The sequence below is a fragment of the Martes martes genome (assembly GCF_963455335.1).
Source record: "Martes martes genome assembly, chromosome: 10".
NCBI classification, from domain to species: domain Eukaryota; kingdom Metazoa; phylum Chordata; class Mammalia; order Carnivora; family Mustelidae; genus Martes; species Martes martes.
Window position 1 is genome coordinate 58422757 of NC_137898.1, and position 23958 is coordinate 58446714.

At 44.1% G+C, this 23958-nt stretch overlaps 1 protein-coding gene across 2 annotated transcripts in view; it reads right to left on the reverse strand.

Moving 5' to 3' along the window:
- CLPB (ClpB family mitochondrial disaggregase) overlaps positions 1-23958 on the reverse strand; it is a 144568-nt gene that overhangs the window by 90939 nt on the left and 29671 nt on the right. For both annotated transcript variants that reach the window (XM_080815993.1, XM_080815992.1), the window contains exons 3-4: positions 23542-23628; positions 2382-2485 (exon numbers count right to left, since the gene is read on the reverse strand). In XM_080815993.1, the coding sequence (XP_080672119.1) occupies positions 2382-2485; positions 23542-23628 (191 nt within the window). The remainder of the gene's footprint in view (positions 1-2381; positions 2486-23541; positions 23629-23958) is intronic.

A 23958-nucleotide genomic window follows, 5' to 3' on the forward strand; every position in this document is an offset into this window, starting at 1 on the left:
CACGTAAAGCACACGATGGCAGGGATCTTGCCTAACTCACCAATGCCTAGAACAGTGTCTGCTAGGTAGGAATGTCATCAGTAAATAAATCTACAGAAAGCTTACTCACTAAATTCGTAGATCATACAAAATAAGAAAAGATACTTAATATTTTCATCTTATTTCATAAGGAATATAATAGCCTTTTCCAATATTTTCGTTGTCTATCTACCTACCTATCTAGAATATAGGCTAGCTAGTGTAAGAGTTAAAATAAAGTTAAGAGGAGGCTGACAGAAAAGAAAAGAAGGAAACAAAAAGGAAGGAAAGAAGGAAGAAAGAAAAAAGAAAATATCTACAACAGGGTCAGCAAATACAGCCTATGTTTTTGCAAATAAAAGTTTTACTGGTTCATACCCACGTACATGTGTTGTGTGTCTATAGCTGCATCGGCACTACAGCAGCCAAGCTGAGCACTCACAATTCAGACCAGGTGGCCCACCAAGCTTGAAAGTCACTAAGCACCTTTTTCCAGAAAAAGTTTGCTGACTACTGATCTAGAATGCTGAATATGAGCATCAATCTGGAGAGAACAAAGATATAAAACTTAGGTGCAGGGGGTAGGAACTGGTGTGACAGCAAAGGTTGGCCTCCATGGCTTCACAGCTCTGGGATTCTATGAAATCAAAAATAGTATCTGAGCCCTGCTGGGATCCTGAGAGCAGATGATAAGGAACTCAAATAATTCCTTCCCTTCCACCTGGTTCTGCCCCCTCAGAAAACACTCCTCTTTGCTTTTTGGTGAGAGCACCTGGACACAAGACCAAGCTGAGGACAATAATGCTGTGTTCGAGTGAGGAGAGAACAGCCAAGAGGCGTCTCCACACAGGGCAAGTTTCACTCATGAAATTCTCCTCTCAAACATAAAGTGAACATAATTCCTCCAGCTCAGTGGGGAATCCAAAGAAGCGTAGGTCATGGCCTGCACATGGAGCTGTCAGCTGAGGAGGAAAGGAAAGACATATGGGCAGATGAAAGTTCAAACAACCATATAAAAGGCCAAGATTTAGAGAACATTCAAAAGAGCAGCTGAGGGCAGGTTGCAATTATTGCCAAGGACAGGAAAGGCTTCGTGGAGGATCCAGCCACAGAAGTGGAGCTTGACAGAAGGAGCAGGTTTAGAGAAGTAGAGAGGTAGGGGGAGGGCAACGCCACACTTCCCCTGGGCAGCAACGCTCTGACGCTCTTGACACTGCCTTCGTGCTGCTGATCTGAGAAACCTCACTGGGGCAACAACGACAGCTTTGCTCTGGGCTACCACAGCTACGTCAGTCTGGCAGCCTCACTGACCGCTCTGGGGACCAAGCACACTGCTCGCCTCACCGAACCTCCCTTCAGTCAGTGTTCTGACCCGTAGGCAGTCGGCATGACTGTCTGTCCTCTGGGCATCACTGCCAACCCTAGAGCAGTACTTCTCAGCTACCCTATTGATGGAAACAGGGGTATCTCAGCATCTGTGAGTGACACAGAATAATGGACAGGCAGGGGGGTCAGTATGAATCAGCAAAAGCTCAAAAGTAAAATAAATATTCATTGCTGTTTATAGCCAAAGCAACCTATTCTCTTCGACACCTCACTTCTGAAGAACTACTCACCAGAAGAAGTAACAAAGACTGATTGCCTGAGTATGCTCCGACAGACATGTGACTGAACCCTGATGCAGGTGCACACCGCCTCTTTCTTCTGAAGTCCAAACAACCCACGTTAACACCCTCAGGAGGCACAGATGCTCACCCCATTTTATAAGCATAAACATCAAGGCACAGAGAAGGTCTACTTTTTTGTCCTGGGTCATAATGGTAAATTGAGGGGCCGGTCCCAGAGATAGGATTGCATTCTGCATATAGAAGGGGGAAAAAGCAATAGTCAGAGTGGTATTGAGGGACTTCTGAGGCAGAGGAAACCAGTGAGGCCACTTTCTAGTTCTGGGACAGGGATGGGATAGGGTAAGTCTGCAGGAAGTAGAAGAGGAACAAAGCCGCATTCCATGCAGTTGCCTTAATTATTTTATGGAAACCTGCTCCAATATCCACTCACCTGAGACTCTGGGGTGAAGTGCTATCAGGAGAACACCAAGTGAAAGGTATCCCCACTCCCTGCTCTGGTCATGAAGTCAGGCCTCTATCTTATTCCCCAAGACTCCAGAAGGGACATAAATGATAGAGCCAGAAGGGACTGTGAAGGGCATGTGTTCTAAGCCTTCTGCATTATCCATGAGTTCCCAGAGGATGAGGGACTTGTAGGCTCTCACTCTGAGCTGCTGGGAGAGCGGGCACAGAGCAAGGCTGCCTAGAAGCCAAAGCGAGGAGAGTGCTCAGAACAGCAGGGGATTCTGTGCTTACCTTCCAAAGAATGGATTCCCTGCTCCTTGGCAGTCTTATAAACACTGCTGAAATCATCCCCAAGGTTTGGGTCAGCACCAGCAGCGAGCAGGATCTGCACCACACTGGGAGAAATCAGAAAGACAAAGTGTCAAAAGCCAGAAAGGCATAGGAAGTAGAGACTCAGATTCTGAAGCATGTTTGGGGATTGGAGCTGCTTCTGCTCATGTGAGTGGTACAGGGGAAAGAAGGTAAACTCTGCCAGTGTAAAAGACAAGGAAAGCTCTGAAACTGACTAGCCGAGTGACTCTGGTCAAGTTATCTAACACCTCTCTAAGGCTAGGTTTCCACAACCACAAAATACAAAGTACTTATTCAACAATTACTTATTAAATGTTTACAACAGTGTTGTAGTCACTGTTCTAGGTGCAAGGGTCTGCACCCTCATGGAACTTATGGTCTTCTGGGAATATCAAGAATAAGCATGAAATTATAGCAATGTGTTGTAAAGGCTATGATGGAGGAAGTACTGGGGCGGCTGGGTGGCTCGGTCGGTTAAGCATCTGCCTTCAGCTCAGGTCATGATCCCAGGGTCCTGGGATGGAGCCCCGCATCAGGCTCCCTGCTCAGTAGGGAGCCTGCTTCTCCCTCTCCCTGCCATTCCCCCTGCTTGTACACACATGCTCTGTCAAATAAATAAATCAATCCTTAAAGAGAACAACAACAACAACAACAACCATGTACAGTGGGAAACCAAGGGAGATCAGGAAAGGCCTCCTGGAGGATGTGGTATTTAAGGATCCTAAGACGTGGAAGGATGCATAGCCAGAGCTGGGTGGTAAATTGGGAAGACTCAATGCATTCACAAATCCTGGAGGCAAAAGGGCACAGAGCTTCACCTGAAGAAAGTAGCATTGGAGCTGAGAGTGTAAGGGGAAGAACTGTGGGAGAGAAGGTAGGCCACTGAAGGGCTTAAAGGGGAAGTGACTTGACAACATATGCTTTTCCTCCCCACTTCAAAATATACAGACTTAGAAAAATGCATACTACATTGCAATATGAAATTAAAAAACTACATTGCAATATGAAATTAAAAAATGAAAGTCTTCCCTTATATTCATCTCCTCAATCTAAATTCCAAGAGTAACCACTATTTATAGTTTGGTGTATTTCCTGCCAAAGCTTTGCTATTCGAACAATCACTCTAGTGGCTGTGTGAGAATGGATTAGAGGGAGTGGGACCAGAGGTAGGAGCCTCTACAGATTTGTTATAAGGTTAAATTAGGTAAATTTACAAAGCACTGAGCCTAGTGTGCTTGACCCAGGAAGGGGTACATATATACGTTCACTTCCCTTCTATTATGGCATGTTTCTGCTAATGCTTTTTTTCCTTAAGGAGAAAAAAAAAAAGCTCTGTTCACCATAAAAAATTCAGAAACTATAAATAATTAAAAAGAAAATGTTTTTAGAATATATAAACAACCTTCCAGTTTTTTCAATGTATGTATATTTTTATTTACAAAAATAAGACCATACATAAATTCTCTCAAAACACACACAAACATACACGACTCCACTTTTTTTTCTCTTATTTATTTGACAAAGAGATAGAGAGATAGCACAAGTAAGCAGAGTGGCAGGCTGGGGGAGAGAGAGAAGCAGGCTCTCTGCTGAACAGGGAGCCCGATGCGGGGCTCGATCCCAGGGCCCTGCAATGATAACCTGAGCCAGAGGCAGCCGCTTAAACAACTGAGCCACCCAGGCACCCCACATTTCCACTTTTTAATAAAGATTCTATTTATGAGAAAGAGCACACGAATGCAAACATGTGAATGGGGAAAGGGGCAAAGGGTGAGGAAGAGGGAAAGTGAGAGAATCTTAAGCAGACTCCACACTGAGCACAATGCAGGGCTGGATCTCACAACCCTGAGATCATGACCTGAGCCAAAACCAAGAGTCAGATGCTTAACTGAATGGACCACCCAGGAGCCCCAACATTTCAATGTTTTAAGTATTTGTCTACCATGCTGTTTTTAATAGCTGCACAGTGTTCTACTATAGTATACTTCATTTAACCAATCTCCTATTCTAAAACATTAGATTATTTTAAATATTTCAATAACACAGTCTGATTATTTCCTTTGGCTAAATTCCTAGGAGATAAAGTTCTGGATCAAAAGTGTAAGGTCTTTTTTTGTTCTGTTTTGTTTTTAAGCTTTTTAATTTGAAAGAGAGAGAATGAGCTAAGGGGAGGAGCAGAGGGAGAGGGAGAAGCAGACTCCTTGCTGAGCAGAGAGCTGGATGAGATCATGATCTGAGCCAAACGCAGACGCTTAACCAACTGAGCCACCCAGGCACCCTAAAAGCGTAAGCCTTTTTAAGTGTTTTGATAAATATTGAACTGAACTTCAGAAAGAGTGTACCAATTTTTTTTTTTTAACTAGCAAAGGAAGAAGGATGAGAGTAACTTGTGCCTTCCTTTCACCAAAATAGGGTATTTATTTTTCTTTATCACGTGTCAATCTGGTAAGCAGAAATGGAATCACACTGCCATCTCCACTTGCACTTCTTGGATTACTAATGAGATTGGACTTAAAAATATATATGTTTAGTAGTCAGTTGTGTTTCTTTTTTCATGAATCACGATGGTTGACTATTTTCATAATGTCCTTTGACCATTTTTCTCTTAGCATGTTAATCTTTTGCATACTGGCCTTCAGAACTGTTAATGCTTTTGAGGGTGTAACAGTGAGCATTTCTAAAAATTACACTATCATAACTATTAAAAAGTCAAATTGTAGGGATGCCTGGGTGGCTCAATTGGTTAAGCGTCTGCCTTTGGCTCAGGTCATGATCCCAGGTTCCTGGGATCGAGTCCCACATCAGGTTCCTTGCTCAGCAGGGAGCCTGTTTCCCTCTCTTCTTGCCTTTCCCTGTGCTTGTATTCTGTCTCTCTCTGACAAATAAATAAATAAAATCTTTAAATAAGTCAAATTATAGTTTTAGCTTATCTCTGTTAGTTTTTCAATATCTGTAAGCAGCAGTGTTGATAGTTTTCCCTGTGCCAACTGGCTTGAATTTCATTCAAATAGGCATAGAACCTGGTTCAATTATTTGCCGCATGGAAGGATGAATTTTTAAAATGATGTCTTAAATTTATTAATGAGAGACACAGAGAGAAAGAGGAAGAGGGAAAAGCAGGCTCCCTGCTGAGCAGGGAGCCCAATATGGGACTTGATCCCAGGACCCTGGGACCATGACCTGAGCTGAAAGCAGACGCTCAACCATCCGAGCCAGCGAGGTGTCCTGGATGGATGAATTTTAATAACTCCCATGTACACAGACACACAGTCCTCACAGGTAAGTCAGAAAACCAAAATCCACCTCCCAAGTAGCTGAGGTTCTCCTACAACTGGTCTAACATGGTCAGGCTGAGTCTCAGTAGGTAAAGTAGGTAAGTCACCTTACCTACTTTAAGGTAAGGTGAGTCTATCACCTTACCTAAAAGGATCTTAAGAATTACCTTTCATTGGGAGGGAGACAAACCATAAGAGACTCTTAATTTCATGAAACAAACTGAGGGTTGCTGTAGGGTGAAGGGGGAGGGATAGGGTGGCTGGGTGACGGGCATTGGGGAGGGTATGTGCTATAGTGAGTGCTGTGAAATGTGTAAGCCTGATGATTCACAGACCTGCAACCCTGGGGCAAATAATACATTATATGTTAATAAAAAAAAAAGAATTATCTTTCATAGGTAATCTATCCAGTATATCGATTACAGTCCTAAGAAGAAATGAGAAGGCTCTCTAAGCAGTTAAAATCCATGTCGAAAACTCAGATATTGACTTCACAGCAGAGTCTGTCAGGTTCTCACTTGGAGGTGTATTTGCTCTTCGTTTACACATAATTGGGATAAAACTGGCATTGGTCTTCCTTGTTTCCCCAGAAGATGAAAAGCCAAGAGGGTACAAAAAGACTGTTAAAGACATGCAAACCAACACAGAAGGCAGTGAGAAAAAAATATCTGCTAGAGAGATAGTATGGTACAGAGGTTAAGAACATTGGCTTTAAAATCTGGGACAATCTGAGCATCAACATGAATGACAATAATGGATTATAACCCATTGAGTAAAAAAAGATTTCATAATTCCATACTGAAAATAAGTATGTTAATGGGATGAAAGGAAAGTTCTTTCTTATTGTAGAATGACAACTAATAAATGTAGAAGGTACAATGAAATTAGAACATCATTTTGCAATCTCATAATTATCACGGATGATAAGAGCATCTGGCTCACATGGCTGTGTGAACACACGTAAAGTGCTTAGAACACACCTGACATATAGTAAGTGCTCAACAAACGCTGGTTATTATTTTTACTATGCCCCTGACCTGTGGTTGGGCTGTGGGGAAGTCAGAGAAATGTGAACTGAGACATTTAAATTGGGAAGACAGCATATTTTATAACTAAACAGAGAGATCTGAGTTCAAATCAAAGCTCTATCATTTACTGTATGTGATCCAGGACAAGTTACCATACCTCGGACACCCATTTCCTTACCAGGAAAATGGAGATAATGACGCCCCCCACCACAGGTTTTAAGTATGTAAAACTCAGTAGTACATGACACATAGAAGGAGTCCACAAATACGAGCTCTCTTCCCTTTGTCCATATAATCTTTTTTAAAAAAGATTTTATTTATTTATTTGACAGAGAGAGATCACAAGTAGGCAGAGAAGCAGGCAGAGAGAGAGAGAGGAGGAAATAGGCTCCCTGCCGAGCAGAGAGCCCGATGCAGGGCTCGATCCCAGGACCCTGGGATCATGACCTGAGCTGAAGGCAGAGGCTTTAACCCACTGAGCCTCCCAGGCGCCCCCCTCCTTTGTCCATATAATCTTAATGATAATAACATGATTCTGGGTTGAAGCAGGCACCAGATGTATACCTGACCATGCCCCCCCGCCCCCGCTCCAGGACTCATGGTGGCACAGCCCTGTGTTAAGAAGGCAGCACTTCTTTCTATATTCTGCACAAGGTGTCTTGTTTTAAAATCCAAGTGAGAAAGGTTTGTCGACCTAAACTCAAAGGGACATAATTTGGTTAATCCTCAGCTGCTGTGTCCAATCACCATTCAATCACAACCCCTCCCATGGCAGGCTGTCCCTCCAGGCAGCTAGTGTCACTAACTGTGCTACCTGGGCCTCTTCAGGTTCGTGAATATTGATTCCATCTGTCCAATTTGCAGGCTGCAAGACGTGTCCAAGCAACCAAGTATGCTACCCTTGGCCCTGGAGGGCAGATGGTGGTCTGACAGGATGGAGAGAAGACAGTGACTAGGCTCAGCCCTCAGACTGCTAACCCAATCAAAGGGAATGGGCAATTCACTTCACAAACTTGGAGGCCAAAGAGGGTAAGCAACAAAGCTAGTGACTCATTCTGTAACCTCAGAGAAGATTCCCGTCATTTTTAATAAAACTCAAAGGCAGGAGCCCCACTGTGGGGGTATAGCTAGGACTAAAGGAACTATGGCTGCTTAGTGGCCAAGAGTGGCACCAAACACCTTGCCAGATGGCTAGGAGGCTTTCTGTCCAACAGCCATTACTTACTTACAATGTATCTAATCCAGACCTCCAGGGGGAATAAGGCCCTTCTTGGAGAAGCCAGCCCAGATCAGGCTAGAGGGCTACTTGACTCTGGTTAGCTAGCTTTGATGACCAACAGAAATACAGCAGGGCAAAAACAGAGTAGGAGGCTAGCCAGGTTAGAGAAAGCTAAGGCAAAGCTGGTAAGAACAGGCTTAGCAGTTGGCCATGCCCAGCAAGTGTCAAGAAGTTCAGAGTAAAACAGAACCAAGGGCCAGAGACCGGGCAGCATAGATATGAGGCAGAGTCAAAAGCCAGGTCAGATGTTAAGGACTAGAAGCTAAAGAAGAACAGCAGGTTAACAAACCAAGTAGGTAGCCAGAAACCAAGGAATATACAGGTATCAGAAGTCAAGGAAAGGCAAAAGCAGAAACCGGGAACAGCACTGAGACTTTGGAATGAAGTGATTTCTTTCTCTTTGATGCCTTTTACTGAAGCAGAAACAAATTCCTAGGTTCAGAACTGTATTTGGGAGAAGGTGAGTTACGTGGGGAGACGGTAAGTAGGCCTGATGTCTGGCTAACACGGGGAGTACAAGGTCAGAAGTAAAAAGAGAATCTGATGGCACAAATGGAAGCAGATGTCGCTATTTGAGGTGATCTATCAGGGGACAACTGCAGCCTCCCCTCTGTTCTGATGCTGGCATACTGGCTGTTGACCTTTAGTAGGTCTGGGTTTAGGTACTACTGCCTTAAACTTGGGTAGCTGGTACCAAACAGGCTGTGGTGTATGGGCTACGCCTTTACGGTCTTAACAGCTGGATTAAAGGGGGCAGAGTATATCACTCCATGAACTTTTGTTTTTCTGCAAGAGGAAACATTTCTACTCAAAGGATCTATGCTGACTACTCAACAGGTTTCCTCTGGGCAAAGACTTAAGAATACCAGCAATTCTCTGAGCTAGCTCAGAATTTGATCTCTGATGGTCATGCCATTATAAGCCTCAAAGACTAGAGATAATCTCCAGACTCTACTGCCCTAATTTGGAGATTCAGAGGCTATGTACAGCCCAAGAGGATGGGGGTTTGTCTTTTAATGACTTGCCTCTAGCAGCAGTACTTGCCTTCCCGGACGCAGGTCAGAATCTGTTCTGTTTCTATCTCCGCCCAAGTGAGCTGACTCACTGAAGAGACTGGGCCTTGTGAACACTGAAGGATGTGAGAGTGAGCTCTGATCCTAGGCTGAGAACTGTTTTATTCTCTGTCTTGTTTCTACTACCTGCTAGTACAAGTATCTATTTTCTCAAGGATACAGAGTGTGGCTAAGTACAAGGAAGACAGTAGTCTAATAAGAGCTAACATTTGTGTATACTTCCCCCATGCCACATGCTGTTTTAAACATTTCATATATACTAACACATTTAATCTTTGCAACACCCAATGAGGCAGCTTAAGCATTAAGAAAACTGAGGCCCCGAGGAGTTAAGTAACTTGCCTAAGGTATCATTCAGCTGTAAAGTATTGAGGTGGGATTCAAAGCAGGGCAGTGTGGCTACAAAGTCTATGTCCTCATCCCTCTGCTATACTGCCCCTCACTTCCCTATACTGACTCTGAGGCAGCTAACAAACCGTGGGAGCCGTGCCTCAAGTCAGGTTTTAGCAGCAAGGCTAGGATCAGAAAGCCCAACAGAGGAAGAAACTAACAAAAAAGATTACTATTAAGTATATGAAGAGATCTTCAAGCTCATATGTTATTAGGAAAAAGCAAATTAAAACAATGAGATATCACTTTAAATTCCACAAATTGTCAAAAGTTAGAAAGCTGAAAAATGCCACGTGTTGGGAGAGGACACGGGATTCTGGGACCATCTGACAGACTGGTGCAGCCACTCTAGAAGGCAACCTTGTAATACTTTATCAAATTAAAGTACCTTACCCTATGACCCCACACTTCTGAATATATACCTCCCACAGCAATTCTTTCGCAGATCCATAGAGGGCAACACGGGAGACGTTCATCCAAGCATTCTGTGACAGTGGGGAGTTGCAGACAATCAAGTGTCCCCCACTGGGAACGAGTAAGTTAAACGAGGTAGAGACACACTATGAAATATGATACAGCTGTTAGAATCAACAGACTGGATATACATGCAACAACACTGACATGATTTTTCAAAAAGGGCTGATTCCCTACCCCCTTCTATTAATCATAGCTGAACTTAACCATTTGTTCCAAAAGTTTATTCCTTCAGGATGTCTTTCAACTGCAGAACTTCTAATTCCTATGATGATCTTGGGGATTATCTCTAGTGGATCTTGGGGACTGAAGGATTATGAACCCAGCAAAAACAATGAATTCTCTGAAGTACACCAAAGGCCAACAAATGTGCCACTCCTTCTGCTGGGAATGTTTCCTGCTGCTTCAACTGGTTAGTGCCCATCACTTTCAGGGCTCTTCAGGAACTAGGTCACCAACTTGACTAAGTCTTCTCTGACCCCCAACCTGGTCCATGTCTTTCCTATTTGTCTACCCACAATGCAGTACTTACCCCCAAGGGTAAGTGACCCTCATCATGTTGTACCATGACTGCCTGTTCACTTTTATTTGCCTTCTCTTCTAGACTATGAGGGAAGGGCCAAGTTTTGACCTTCATTCCCAGCTCCTTGCCCAGTGCCTAGGCCAAAGTGGTCAGTAGATGCTTTCCGAATGAGTGCATGAATAAATGAAGGAAGAATAAATGAAATCATTATTTTATTTGGTGGGAAATGGAGGAGAACGGTAGATGCAACTCTATCAGCCCTGCCCAAACATCTTCCACCTGAGGATGCAAACTAGGTCACGGGCAGTTTAGCTGTGGAAAACCTTCACCTTCCTCTCCTGAGTACCAGGCCCTTCCTGCCTTCCAGCAGGCTGTTCCTAGACAAAGCTGAGGAAATAAACAGGAGGGTGGTCCCAAAGTGGCAGCTCCTGAAACTCATGGAACTCCCTTTGGAGCCACAGCCACCATGAGGCGCATTTTAATTTGCTGATCAGGTTGTAATTAGATTAGAGGTAGGAGCATATGTAGGAAGGTTGGCTCACACTGACCTTGATAAGCTCCTGCTTTCAGGACAGTGGGGCGTCACAATGCATGGGAGGACAGTTACATCGATCGATGCTAAGGCTTTCTGCTCTCAGTGGCCGGAGGGGCTTGGGGTTGCCACATTGTTTAAGAAAAAGCGAGGAAACCTGTGGTGTGGGCCGAGGCCTATGCTGGGCCAGGCGCGTGTCAAAGACGGCTGGCGAGCAGCTGGAGCTGGTGAAGCAAGAAGGGCAGTGATCCCAGCTCCAGGTCGTCCCCACACAATGTTGAGCTTCAGGAGAAGCTCCTCCAACTCCTCCTCCCCTTTACCCCCCACATCCAAAGCACGGGGTCACTGTGATGAGTGTCACGGGTCCCAAGGAGAAGACAAAGAGTTGACCTATTCTCAATCCAGTGCACACCTCGATGAAGGGAAGAAGCAAAGAGGTCATAGTTCAGGAGGTCTGCTGGAAAGTCAAATGAGCTGTGGCTCATTCAGTCCACTGGCTGGTCTATGCGCTGATCAGGAAAGCAGGGTGGCCTGACCAAAGGCAGTAGCATGTGTTAAATCTAAAGGTCCTGTGGCATGGGGGCATGAACCCTGAGTGGAGAGGGTAGGGAGAACAGTTTTCTCTTTAAAGCCAGCTTCCTTAGGAAAGAAACTAAGATTTGGTAGGAGGCAAAGAACCTGTGTAGAAAATGTGCCACAATTTTCTCAAAAGAAGATAATAATCTTTTGTTTTCTTCCCTCAAAATGTACAGATCAGTAATCATAACATAACAACCACACTTCACATTCACTGTTCCAGGTCCATATAACCACTTACAATGAGGTACTAGTCCCATTTTATAAATGCATAAACTGAGGCCCAGCAAGGTAACATGAGCTGCCCATGAATTAAATTAAGCATAGGAACCAAGATTCAAATCCATGTCTGTGTGGGGCCAAACCTGGTACACATTTCCCTAAACCACACTAGTTCTCACTCATCCAACCATCCATCTGTTAGTCTGTCTTACTATCCCATAATTACTGAGCCTCTATTATGTACCAGGGATGGTGACATTTTCAGATGGGAAGGTAAAGCAGGTCATAGCAGCTAGCTGGGTTAAGAGGGAGTCTTCTGGGGCACCTGGGTGGCTCAGTTGGTTGGGCGGCTGCTTTTGGCTTGGGTCATGATCCCAGGGTCCTGGGATCGAGCCCAGCATCGGGTTCCCTGTTTGGTGGAGAGCCTGCTTCTCCCTTTCCCTGCTGCTCTGCCTGCTTGTGCACACATGCTCTCTCTTTCTGTCAAATAAATAAATAAATAAATAAATAAATAAATACGGAGTCTCCTTCAGATGGACAAGGGTCAAAATCAACGGTGGGCCCAGACAACATGAGGTCACATGCACTCGCTCGCTCACTCTCTTTCTCTCTCTCTCTCTGTCAAATAAATAAATAATAAATAAATAGGGAATCTCCTTCAGATGGACAAGGGTCAAAATCAATGGTGGGCCCAGACAACGTGAGATCATTTGGGTCAAGGCCCAAAGACATGGCACATTAAGGAGAGGGCCATGGAACCAAGATCACCCATCACAGGTTTCCCAGACAACCTGGATCTCACATTCTCAGCTTAGTTCTAAATATAATTCCCTATCTTCCACGTCTTTCGATCTTTGCTCTAGAATACACGGTTGCTGAACCTATAGGCCAAAGTGGTCAAGCCCTGGTTGTTAGGGATTTCATTACAACATGGGCCTGGACTAGGTTCTCTCTAGGCAAATGCTCTATAAGACCATGCTGGAGCTGGTATATTCCTTAGACTCTGGATGAAAATAACAAGAAAACAAAAAATATTAGTAACACCAGCAGATACCTATTAAGTACCTAACTACACACTAGGCATCCCACTGAACGGTTTTATGTGCATTTTAATCTTTGCAATCTCCCTATGCTGAGGTAGGGGCTATTATTATTTGCATTCTGCAGATAAGGAACCAGAGCCAGTAAGAGGTATAGGAAGGTTTTAAAGCTAGGCAATCTCCTTCCAGAGCCCTTGTTTCCTACCACTACGTTACACACAGCTAGACTACATGCTCCCCCAAACAGGGACTGTGCCCTGACCATCTGTTCCTCACACATAAGGCCCACTATAGGCCAGTAAATATTTGTTGAATCAATTCACTTCTGGGGCCTTAACATGCACTTGCTGATGCACACACTGAGTTTTGGTCAGCTTCTGGGCTTTATTCACTACTATTGATAAGTTGGGTCTTCCTCACCCTGGATTTTACAGTTGGCTTTTGGTTTTAGTTGTAGACTTAAACACTCATCCCTATTAATGTTTTTCACCACAGATTTAACCATTGTTCGAGCCCACTGAGTTCTTATTTCAGTATCTCCGACTCTTTCACCCAACATATTATCTCTCTAAGCTTCAGTTTAAAAAAATTTTTATTTATTTATTTGACAGAGAGAGCGATCACAAGTAGGCAGAGAGGCAGGCAGAGAGAGAGGGGGAAGCAAGCTCCCTGCAGAGCAGACAGCCCGATGCGGGGCCCAATCCCAGGACCCTGAGACCATGACCTGAGCCAAAGGCAGAGGCTTAGCCCGCTGAACCACCCAGGTACCCCTCTTTAAGCTTCATTTAATCTGCCAGTTGGGTTGGTATTTATCCATGGTCTCAATGGAATCAGTGATGTAATGACTGAATAGGACAGGGTCCCGTGGCTCACCACTCAGTTTGCCCTCTGGTCTCCAATCATATATACACAACATATGAAACAGGCCATTCACCATCTGACTGAACTATTCTCCACATCATACTTTATTCATATGGGTATCATGAGAAACAAATACCCTGCTGAAACCCAGACACACCTACTATATTACCATATACTCCTGATCCACTAGCCTGCAGCCCTATTTAAATAAACAGTTCACCTCTTTCCATCATCTTGTTCTATGGAGGCCTGCTAGGAATAGGACTCCTAAAACGACAAATACGTCTGGAAGGCTGTGATCCACGGCCATTTTTGCTGGCTGTAAGTGAGGTCTCTGGAACCAGAGGGAGCACAAAACTCTTCTTAAAATTGAAGCTGTTTATGCCCGAGATGAAACTGAACTCTATTTAGGTAAGGGATGTGCTTAGGTGTACAAAGTAAAGAACAACACAGTGACTCCTGGTGGCAAACTGAACAAAACCACAGTAATCTAGGGAAAAGTAACTAGTGCTCATGGAACCACTGGCACGGTTCATGCCAGATTCTGAAGGAACCTGCTAAAGCCACTGGCCACAGAATCCATGTGATGCTGTACCTCTCAAGGATTTATAAAGGTGTAGATTTGTTCTCTTATAAAAATAAATACATAATAAATAAATAAGCAAGCAAGCAAGCAGCTCATGGCACAACATGGGTCTGATGTCTTTAAAAAGAGGTATGGGAGTGAACCAAATCACAGTCCCTAGAAGAGGAACATCCTTCCCCAAGTAGCTGAATTGGATGAGCAGTGGATGCTCCCCTGATCCCAATTGATACTCTCTGTGAAAGCACCAAACACAGAACCCCAGAACAAGATACAGTGTTGGAGAAGGGGGGTTACCCTGAGATTGTTATGTTAGGCAAATGAGCTGGCACTGCTTTCCAGGGAGCACTGTCTTGGGTTGCCTGAGGTCAAGGCATGCATCTGCCAAACTAGAATCGGTGCATGCTGGAATTGGAATATCATTACTACAAAACAGGATTATCTTGAGCAACGATTCCAAATGGGATTAGAAATGACTGTTACTCAGACATAATCGGCCACAGCAGCAGTGGGAGAAACATCAAGCCTGGCACACTTTTCTGGGGGCATGATGCTGGCATTCCGGGCACCTGGCCAGCACCCTCACCCACCCTTCCTTGCTGGGAAATACTGGGCACTGTCCAGCATTGGGCATGTGGCCACCTGGGACAAAAGCCAGTCCCACATCAAAGTGCCCTGCTCTGGGGTCTCATGTTCTTAGATGAAAAGGAGTGTAAAAAAAATCTCCAAATCCCTTCTGCTTCTGAGCCACCTAAAGGTGTTGGTGAGAAACAATACCCCACATTCGAAGACAGGTTTACCTGCAGACTGTTAGCTAATTTCCTCCTGGAGTGACCCACAGTGGTAATAATAATTAAGCATCACCACCACTACTAGTATGCTATTAACTAAAGTACCCAAACCTTATCAAGTGCTTACTGTACGGCAGGCCATTATTCTAAACAATACAATATTTACATATTTAAACCTCAAAACAGCCTTTTAGGGTAGATTTGCTCATTAGCCCCATTTTATGGTTGAAGAAACAATCACAGATAAGTGAAAGAACCTGCCAAGGTACATAACTGGTAAGAGGAAGAAGAGGAGTTGAACCCATGTAATCTGCTCTAGAACCTACAGATGTACCGATGCTAGACTACCACAAACTGAGAGGATTGTGGCCAATGTTGGATAAGGCCTTTCCATCACACTCTCTCATCTCTAGACTGCCAGCTCCTCCAACTGGATCTGGCACATTCTTGCTTTCTCACCTTCGTGAACCGATGTTCACACCACTCCTTTGGTACTAATGATATTCAAGAAATGCTGTCCCTCTACTCTCTACCTCTACCAATCAAAATCCTGTCCCATCTTTCAAGGTCCACCTCATGTGAAAGGCCTCCTTTCATTATTTCATCTCTACATGGCATGATCTCTGCCTGTCACTCAAGGTGATCTTCTCTGGGACACTGACCACATTCTGCCTCATTCTACAGGTTAAAAAGGGTGGGGGCTGTTTATCCTTTACTTTACTGCTGTCAGCTTTTTTTTTCTTTAAGATTTTCTTCTCTTTCTTTCTTTTTTTTAAGTTTCTAAGTAATCTCTACACCCAACGTGGGGCTCAAACTTGCAATCCCAAAGTCAAGAGTTAGATGCCCTACCAACTGAGCCAGCCAAGTACCCCCCTGACTATCAGCTTTTTGAGACAAAGAGTGCTCTGTTTTTAGACTTCTCAAAAATCCAGCATATCTTGACACCAGTGGGTCATCAAGAAACCTTAACTGAGCTGATTTGACTCTGGTCCTGATACCTCTTAGTCCATCCCATGGCCTTGCTCCCCACTCCTTCCCTCCACAGGCAGTATATATCCAGTGGAAAGAATGAGAATTTGTGGTTCAAAGAGATCTGGCTTCAAATCCTATCGCCCTCTTTCACTTATTAGACAACCATGGGCATATCTGAACTTCATTTTCCCTAGATGTAAAACAGGGATAAGAATCTTTCCCTACTAAGATTGCAGTGAGGATCAGAGCCAACACTGGAAGTGATGGACATGGGCCTGGCACACAGAAGCCCCCAGTCACAACCATAGCCGTGATACCAATATAGTCAGAGGATTGGCCAGTGCAAAGCCCAGCCTCCTTGGGCCAAAGGAAGCACCCCTCTGCAACAAGCAGCCAGGCCAAGAACAAGCTGGGGACCCCAGGAAGAGGCTGTAGGTCTTTAAGTCAGGGTAGAGTTCTACGTGGTTAGGTCCCCTAAGCACCTGCACTGAAGCACGGGTGCAGGGGTGCTGTACTTGCTCTGCCTCCAGCCAGCCAGCAAGGAAGGAGAGCCTTGCAGGGAAGCTGCCCCAGGCCCAGCTGCAAGAGCAGTATCACTGTAAGAACACCTATGCAGCTGCTGGCCCACAAAGAAAGGCCTGCACAGCCTCTTCTGCAGGACAGAAGTCTGGTTGAGGCTGCTGGTTTATTAAACACAGGGTTTAATGCCCACCCACCCATCCCCTTAGTAAGGTGGAGGGAAAATAAGCAAATGCTAAAAATAAATGAGTGCTACAAGAGGAAATTAAATGGTCTTCAGCCAAGGATGGTGGCATTTTAAAATTAACAAAGCCCAGGTACCACATCCAGGAAGGCCTTGGCAAATGCGTGTTAGCCGCTCATTAGATCAGCTCCTCAGGGACCCCAGCCAAGCAGGGAAGGCAGTGCCGGGAAGCAGTCCTTCCGATGCTGATGAAATGCACTCCAGGAGAAAAGGCAGAAGAGGGAGGGAGACTCTTGTGGGGAATTTCAAACAGTTTTGCTGGAGCTCTGCCTCATGGCCTCACCTTCTCTGAGACAGGGGCTTGCAAAGCAACCAGCAAACCCAAGTGGACTCAAATCCAAATCTCCCCCCACCACTCCACTCTTTCAGGATCTGTGGCTCCTGAAGCACCACAACGGCCACACTGTTTAGGTGGTCTCCCTGCATGGCAATGCAGGGACAAGGAGTCAGAGGATGATGTGGGATGGGAGGCAACCTCTCAGTCCTATACCCTTTTTCCTTAATATTAAGGATCGCACGATATGCTGTGAATTTATAAAAGCTCACTGTGTATCACTTGTAAGTGAATTTATCATTATTCATCAGTAATTATGTTTCATGACATCAAAAATCATGAGATATCACAAATCTTTATTCTCCACCAACAACCAGAGTATACAGTACTCTAATATGAAATACTACCAACCAGAGGAAGTCTAAACATTCCAGCTGACCATGAACCATACAAATTCATTTTGACACTACAAATGTGAATTTTTAGTATGCCATAGGTGACAATTAATAATGAAAATGAGACACGGATAGCTTTTTAAAAAGTTTTTTTTTAAAGTCAATTTACTGAGGTATCATTTACTCATAGTAAAATTCATCCTTTTAAGATGTACAATTTGATGAGTTTTCATTGTATATCACCACCACAGTCAAGATTTTGAATATTTTCATCACCCCAAAAGTTTCTCTGGGCCCTTCCTCCTACTCCTAAATCCTAGCAGCCACTAAGCTGATTTCTGTCCCTACAGTACTGCCTTTTCCAGACTGTCATATAAATGGAGTTATACCATAGGTAGATTTTTGTGACTGGCTTTAGCTTAGCATAAGGCTTTTAAGCTAGGTGGCTCAGTCAGGCGTACAACTCTTGATTTCAGCTTAGGTCATGATCTCAGGGTTGTGAGATTGAGCCCTGTGTTGGGCTTTGCACTGAGCGTGGAGCCTGCTTATGATTCTCTCTCTCTCTCCCACTTTCCCCCAGTCATGTGCATGCACTCTCTCTTAAAAAAAAAAAAAAAAAAAGATTCATCCCTGTTGCCGCATGTGTGAATGGTTTTGTTTTTTTTTTTTTAAGATTTTATATTTATGTAACAGAAAGAGAGAGCACAAGCAGGGGGAACAGTAGGCAGAGGGAGAGGGGGAAGAAGCAAGCTTCCCTGGAGCAGGGAGCCTGATGTGGGGCTCGATCCCAGGACCCTGAGATCATGACCTGAGCGAAGGCAGTCGCTTAACCAAGTGAGCCACCCAGACACCTCTGAATAGTTTTTTTTAATTGCTGGGTAGTGGTCCACTGTATGGATGTACCACAATTTGTCCATTTACCAGCTGAGGGACATTTGGGTGATTTCCAATTTTTGGTGATTATGAACAAAGCTACTATAAATGTCTGCATACAGGTCTTTTTGAAGATGTATGTTGTTATGTCTCATGGACAAAGTTAGTACAGGAGCTAGTATTGCTGGGTTGCGTGGTAAATATATGTTTTACCTTCACGAGAAACTGCCAAAGTGTTTTCCAAAGTGGCCACAGCATAATGCATTCCTAATCAGCAACGATGGCAATTGTTGTGCAACCATGTCAGCACTTGGTATTGTCAGATTTTCTAAATTTTAGCCATTCTAAATGACTAATGCTGAGTTATTTTTTCACGTGCTTATTTGCCACCCATCTCTTCTCTGGTTAATGTCTGCTCAAATTTTTGCCCATTTTTTAAGAACTGGGTTGTCTTTTTACTGTTGATTTATAAGAGTTCTTTATATCTTCTGGGTAACATTCCTTTATCAGATGTCTGTTTGGGTTTCTTTTTTGAAGAATTAAAAATTATAAGGATCTAAATCATACCATTTTTCTGCCAAACCACTATCCCTTGCACATACACGCTGATGAAGGGAGCAGGACAGACTTCAACCTTCAGTTTACAAATACCTTAGTGCCACTGGATGGACAGTCAAGCAATAGCTGATACCTGCTAAAACTCACGAGGCTATTTTTACCTCTACTATAAGCACCCAACCAGCATTAGACTTTAAGGAAAGCTACATCTGGAGAAATGGCTGTCTTATAAACAGCTTTTGGCCCCCCAGGCTCTGGACTCCCAAAAGCCCTGTTCTGGTCCGCCAGGCTCCTGGAATGGTCAACAGTCGTCACACTCCATTGCTGGCCATTGTCCACTGGGAAAGGTAGGAGGCTCCCAATCCATCCTTCAGTGAAAGAGCAAACAGTGGGGCCTGTGGCTGCTTGGACATCAAAGTTGAGCAAACAGGCCTGGCAGGCCCTGCCTCTCCGCCTACACATCCTGCAAATGCCATGTGAAGGAGCTTCCCTGAGGGGGTCATGACTTTCAGCTTGTCATAGCACACATCAAAGTTTGCACCACACACGAACTGGGTACATGGGTTCGAATCAAGTCGCCTAAGAGCGGATACTCAGCCATTGTGTCCAGTTTTAATCCTGTGTTTTCCCAAGTAATTAAGCCTTCTTGCTTATGAACTTGTGACTAAGTAAAGCATCACTGAGAGGTTGTAACATCAAAGTGCCTTCCACCGTCTGTCCGTGTTTGGTAAAATTGGATTTCTTTCCCTTCTTAAAGAAAACTAATTGAATTTAGCTGCAGGCTGGGTATATTTGCACGAGCTGGTGAAGGCTATGCTAAGTCACAGTGATCATCCTGGGACCCTGTGGCTCAGCCTTTAGCTGGGCGGGGTCAAAGTGCAACACAGAACGAGGCCCCCAGACTCCAGCTAAACAAGTGCCTGTGGCATGAGGCTTATGGAGGCCTCACTATGGAAAAGGGGTCAGCCCCCAGCAACTGCCCCTCAAGTCACTACTACACCCAAGCTGTTACTAGGGCTGGCAAAAGGATCATCCTAGTAGAATGTTGGTAAATCTTTGGCAGAATGGTTACTGAAGACAATGGCCATCACATTACTTGAGTCCTTGATGTCGGCAGTCCAAGGAAGCTTCTTAAGGCAAAGGCTGTGCTGCTTATTATCTGAATCCCCTCAGAGCCTACCACATCAGCACCAGACACAGTATAGTTTTTAAAAATGTTTGCTGGATACATAAAATGATAATACACAGGGGTGTCAGAAAATAGTTTTTTTTTCCCTGAAGAACCAGATCCTTTGTATCCCTATTTTTGCCCTGCTCATTAGGAAACTTAAATCTAAAGTGAAAATTCCACTAATTACCTGACTTACAGTGAGTATAGCATGGTCCTGTTTATGTGAAATCACACACACACCCACTGCTTAATTTCTAGATAGAGGGAATTCAGTTGACTGCTACTTTCTTCTCTATATTATTTTTACAAAAACAATAAAGCTATTTTCAGAAAAGAAAATCTCTGGTTCAATCCTGATACAATTATCTTTCCTTTTACCAATATGATTTCTGATCCTGATCCAGTTTTAACTCTCCTGTGTACGTTTATATTTGTATTTTAATTTGAGTCACTGCAAGCCCTTTTTGGAAATAAAAGGAGAGAATAAATTATAAATTAAGTTCCCATACATACTTTTAAAATTTTGTTCTACAGTACTGTATTTTTTTAAAAATTAAATAAAATAGTACTGTCTTTACTATTCAAAATTAAGTTAAAAATACATATATAAATAACAGTTCACAAGATGTTTGTCTCCTTAAGGATAGAGATTATTGTGCTATATCCCTCAGGACATAGGCATGAAGCAGGCACCCACTAAAGGCAGTTGAGGGTGAAATGACTGGATCCTCTTAAGACCTCTTCCTTGAGGCTGTGGGCTGACATCTAACAGAGGTGAAGGTTCTCTGCTTTCAGCCTTGAAGCAAGGGGTGCTGCACCTCTCTATCCCCCCTTCATCCAAGTCCAACTGAAATGGTGGCATTTCGGGCCTGGCCGATATGATTCCAGAAGGTCTTGGTAACTGATGAAATGAGGATCAGTACACTTCTAATAAGGAGAAACTTATTGGCAGACTGTACCGGTATGGACATGATCATCTTTTAAGACCATTCCCATGGCACCTTACAATGAGGCCTACTCACCCTGACCAAGGTACTCCTGGCATTCCTTTTTATCAGGTTCTATTTTTCCTCTTTCTATAGCACTTCTTACCTTCTAATACAGTATATATTTTATTTATGTATTCTGCTATCATTTACTATCTGTCCCTGCCTTCTCTATCTAGGGACCACCACTAGTAGAGACATAAGGTCTATGAGGGTAGGCATCTTTGTCTGTCAAGAATAGTGCCTGGAAAACAGTAGGTCCCCCCAAAATATTGTGATATGAATAAATTAAACTAAAAGGTATGCCACTTTTAATAAAAGTCACTGGAAGGAAGAGGAGGACACAAAATGCATGTTTAAAACACCAATAATTGGGGCACCTGGGTGGCTCAGTCGGCTAAGCAACTGCCTCCGGCTCGTGTCACGATCCTAGGGTCCTGGGATCGAGCCCCGCATTGGGCTCCCTGCTTGGTGGGAAGCCTGTTTCTCTCTCTCCCTCTGCTGCTCCCCCTGTTTGTGCTCTCTCTCAACCAAAAAATAAAATCTTTAAAAAAAAAAAACAAAAAACACCAATAATTAGTCCTAAGAACCCAAACAAGTAAATACCAGCCAACATTCTCACTTTGCTCAACAAGCATCACTGAATTGCTAGTGGCACTGGATAAAGACAGGGCAATCAGTTAAGGTAACAAGTCATTAGAATTAGAGAAAAGTGTCCCCAGAGCACATCTACCAGCTATCTGCGCACTGACAATACTCTTTAAGTATAGTGTTATTTCCTCATCTGTCTCAGTGGTGGAAATACTGCACCTAGAAGGGCCACACACTCCCTTCCCTTTTCTCCACCACCTGCTTGCTATCTCTTGTGGATGGAGACCCTCCAAAGCTGGAAAAGAAAACTGGTGGGTGGGGTGGAGGTGGTGGTGGGTGGAGTATCAGTGGCAGAATAAACACAGGCTTGTGTGTAGACAGGACTAATGTAGGCAACAGAGAATAACAACTCGACATCTGCAACAGGTGACACATACACTACCTCACTGGGCTCTCACAAAAATACAGCGGGAATCAACTCTGCTGCCAGAGTCAGTCCCCTCACATCTTCTGCTCTGATAATATCCTGTCCACGTGGCTCTGACATCATGGGTCATGCTAGACTCTGTGTCTCTACCTGCCTTTCCTTTCCACATTGGACCTTGAGTTCCCAAGGTCTCTGATTCTCCAGTGATTAGCACAGAGTCTGGCTCAGAGTAGATATTTATCAAATGCTTGTGAAAATAACTGATTTCAGGTGGAGAAAGAAGGGGCCCACAGAATTCTGAAATTCAACTAAGGGTCAGAACCAGGACGGGAGTCCAAGCCTCTCAACTGCAAAGCCTATTTACACCAAGTTTCCTTTCAAGTGCTTGGAGCTTATGAGGCAAATAAGGAAATGGAATGCTGAGAACAGGTTCAGGACAGAGGAAGAGAGTCCTATCTCCAATACAGCTAAGTCTCTCAGCCTGTCTAAGGCAGTGCCACCTCTATATTATAAAGTCCCTGATCCTTCCAAAGGAAGCCAGTACTGGCAGACAAAAGCCTTAATGATCAGCTTAAAGGAAAAATTAAAACTGGGCACTTCAAACTATCAATTTCCATGGCTGCTACTAAAGTGCCCAGTCTGCTTTCTTTGAAAGCATTTCTTTTTGCTCTTATTTAATCAACTCTTTTGCATAACTATAGCTAGAAACTGGGAAGGAGAAGCAGGATCCCGGATCTGGCAGTGGGAGGCAGCAGTGAGGTAAAGTAAAACACAAATTTTGCAGGCAGCCAGACCAAATTCTAATTCTTGTCTGTGTGACCTCAGACAAATCATCTTACCTTACTGGGGTTCAGTTCTCTTAGCTGCAAAATGAGAATTCTGGCAAATTGTGGCAGTTGTGAGAACTGGATATAACACTCTATACATAGGGGACTATTTCAACCTTTACAAAATAGCTTCTCAGAGGGAATGGGGAAGTGGGCAGGAAAAGAGCAGGGCTTCTAATGGGAGGGAGGGGGTACCCCCTTCCCTAGTTTCCATCAGAATCTCCAAAGAAATAGCCCAGTGGAGCCCTCGCTGGGGACAGTGACTAGATTCAACCACATGGACAGATGATAGATAATGAAAACATGAACAGAACTCACATGTGTACCCTCAACCACTTAACACAGCCTTGCAAACATTTCATGGCTTCAATAATGCAAACGACTCACCTAAGGTCACAAAGCAAATGAAAGATGAAGCCAGGATCCAAGGCTATCTCTGCCTTTTCCCCATCTCCTATACTTTCATTACACCAGGTGTAGACCTGACCTTGAGCTCAGTCCATCATCCTGACTCTGGGGAAGACAGCAAGGAGACAAGCAAGGGTGGGAAAGGGTTCTGGAATGTGGTCTGCAAGGATCAGGCTAAGGGAGCCCTGTGTGGAAGAAGATTTCTCACCTGTCGTTTCGGCTGATGGCTGCCACCATGAGTGCTGTCCAGCCAAGTCTGTGCCTTGCATTAACATCTGCACCTTCTGACAAGAGCCTAGAAAGAGACAGAGGAATATTTTTAGTAAATGGCTTATCGTGGAAGTAGGAGTGGAAGAAGTGAAATCGTCAAGAAACAGGGAGGCTGCGTGAATCTGGAAATAGTCACAGTACTAAGTACCCACCCCAGTTCCTCTGGCTTGAATGAGTCTGGCCCTCTGCTGTTATCTTCTCAGCCTTCTGAGGAAATAATGTGCCTTCCCTACTTTAATACCCTGACACTTCCACTCCCTTGGTCCAGAATGCTCTTTCCCTGATTCTTCACCCATTCAAATCCTACTAGCACACTATGGGGTTCAATCCTGCTTGAGAACTCCCTCCTGTGAAG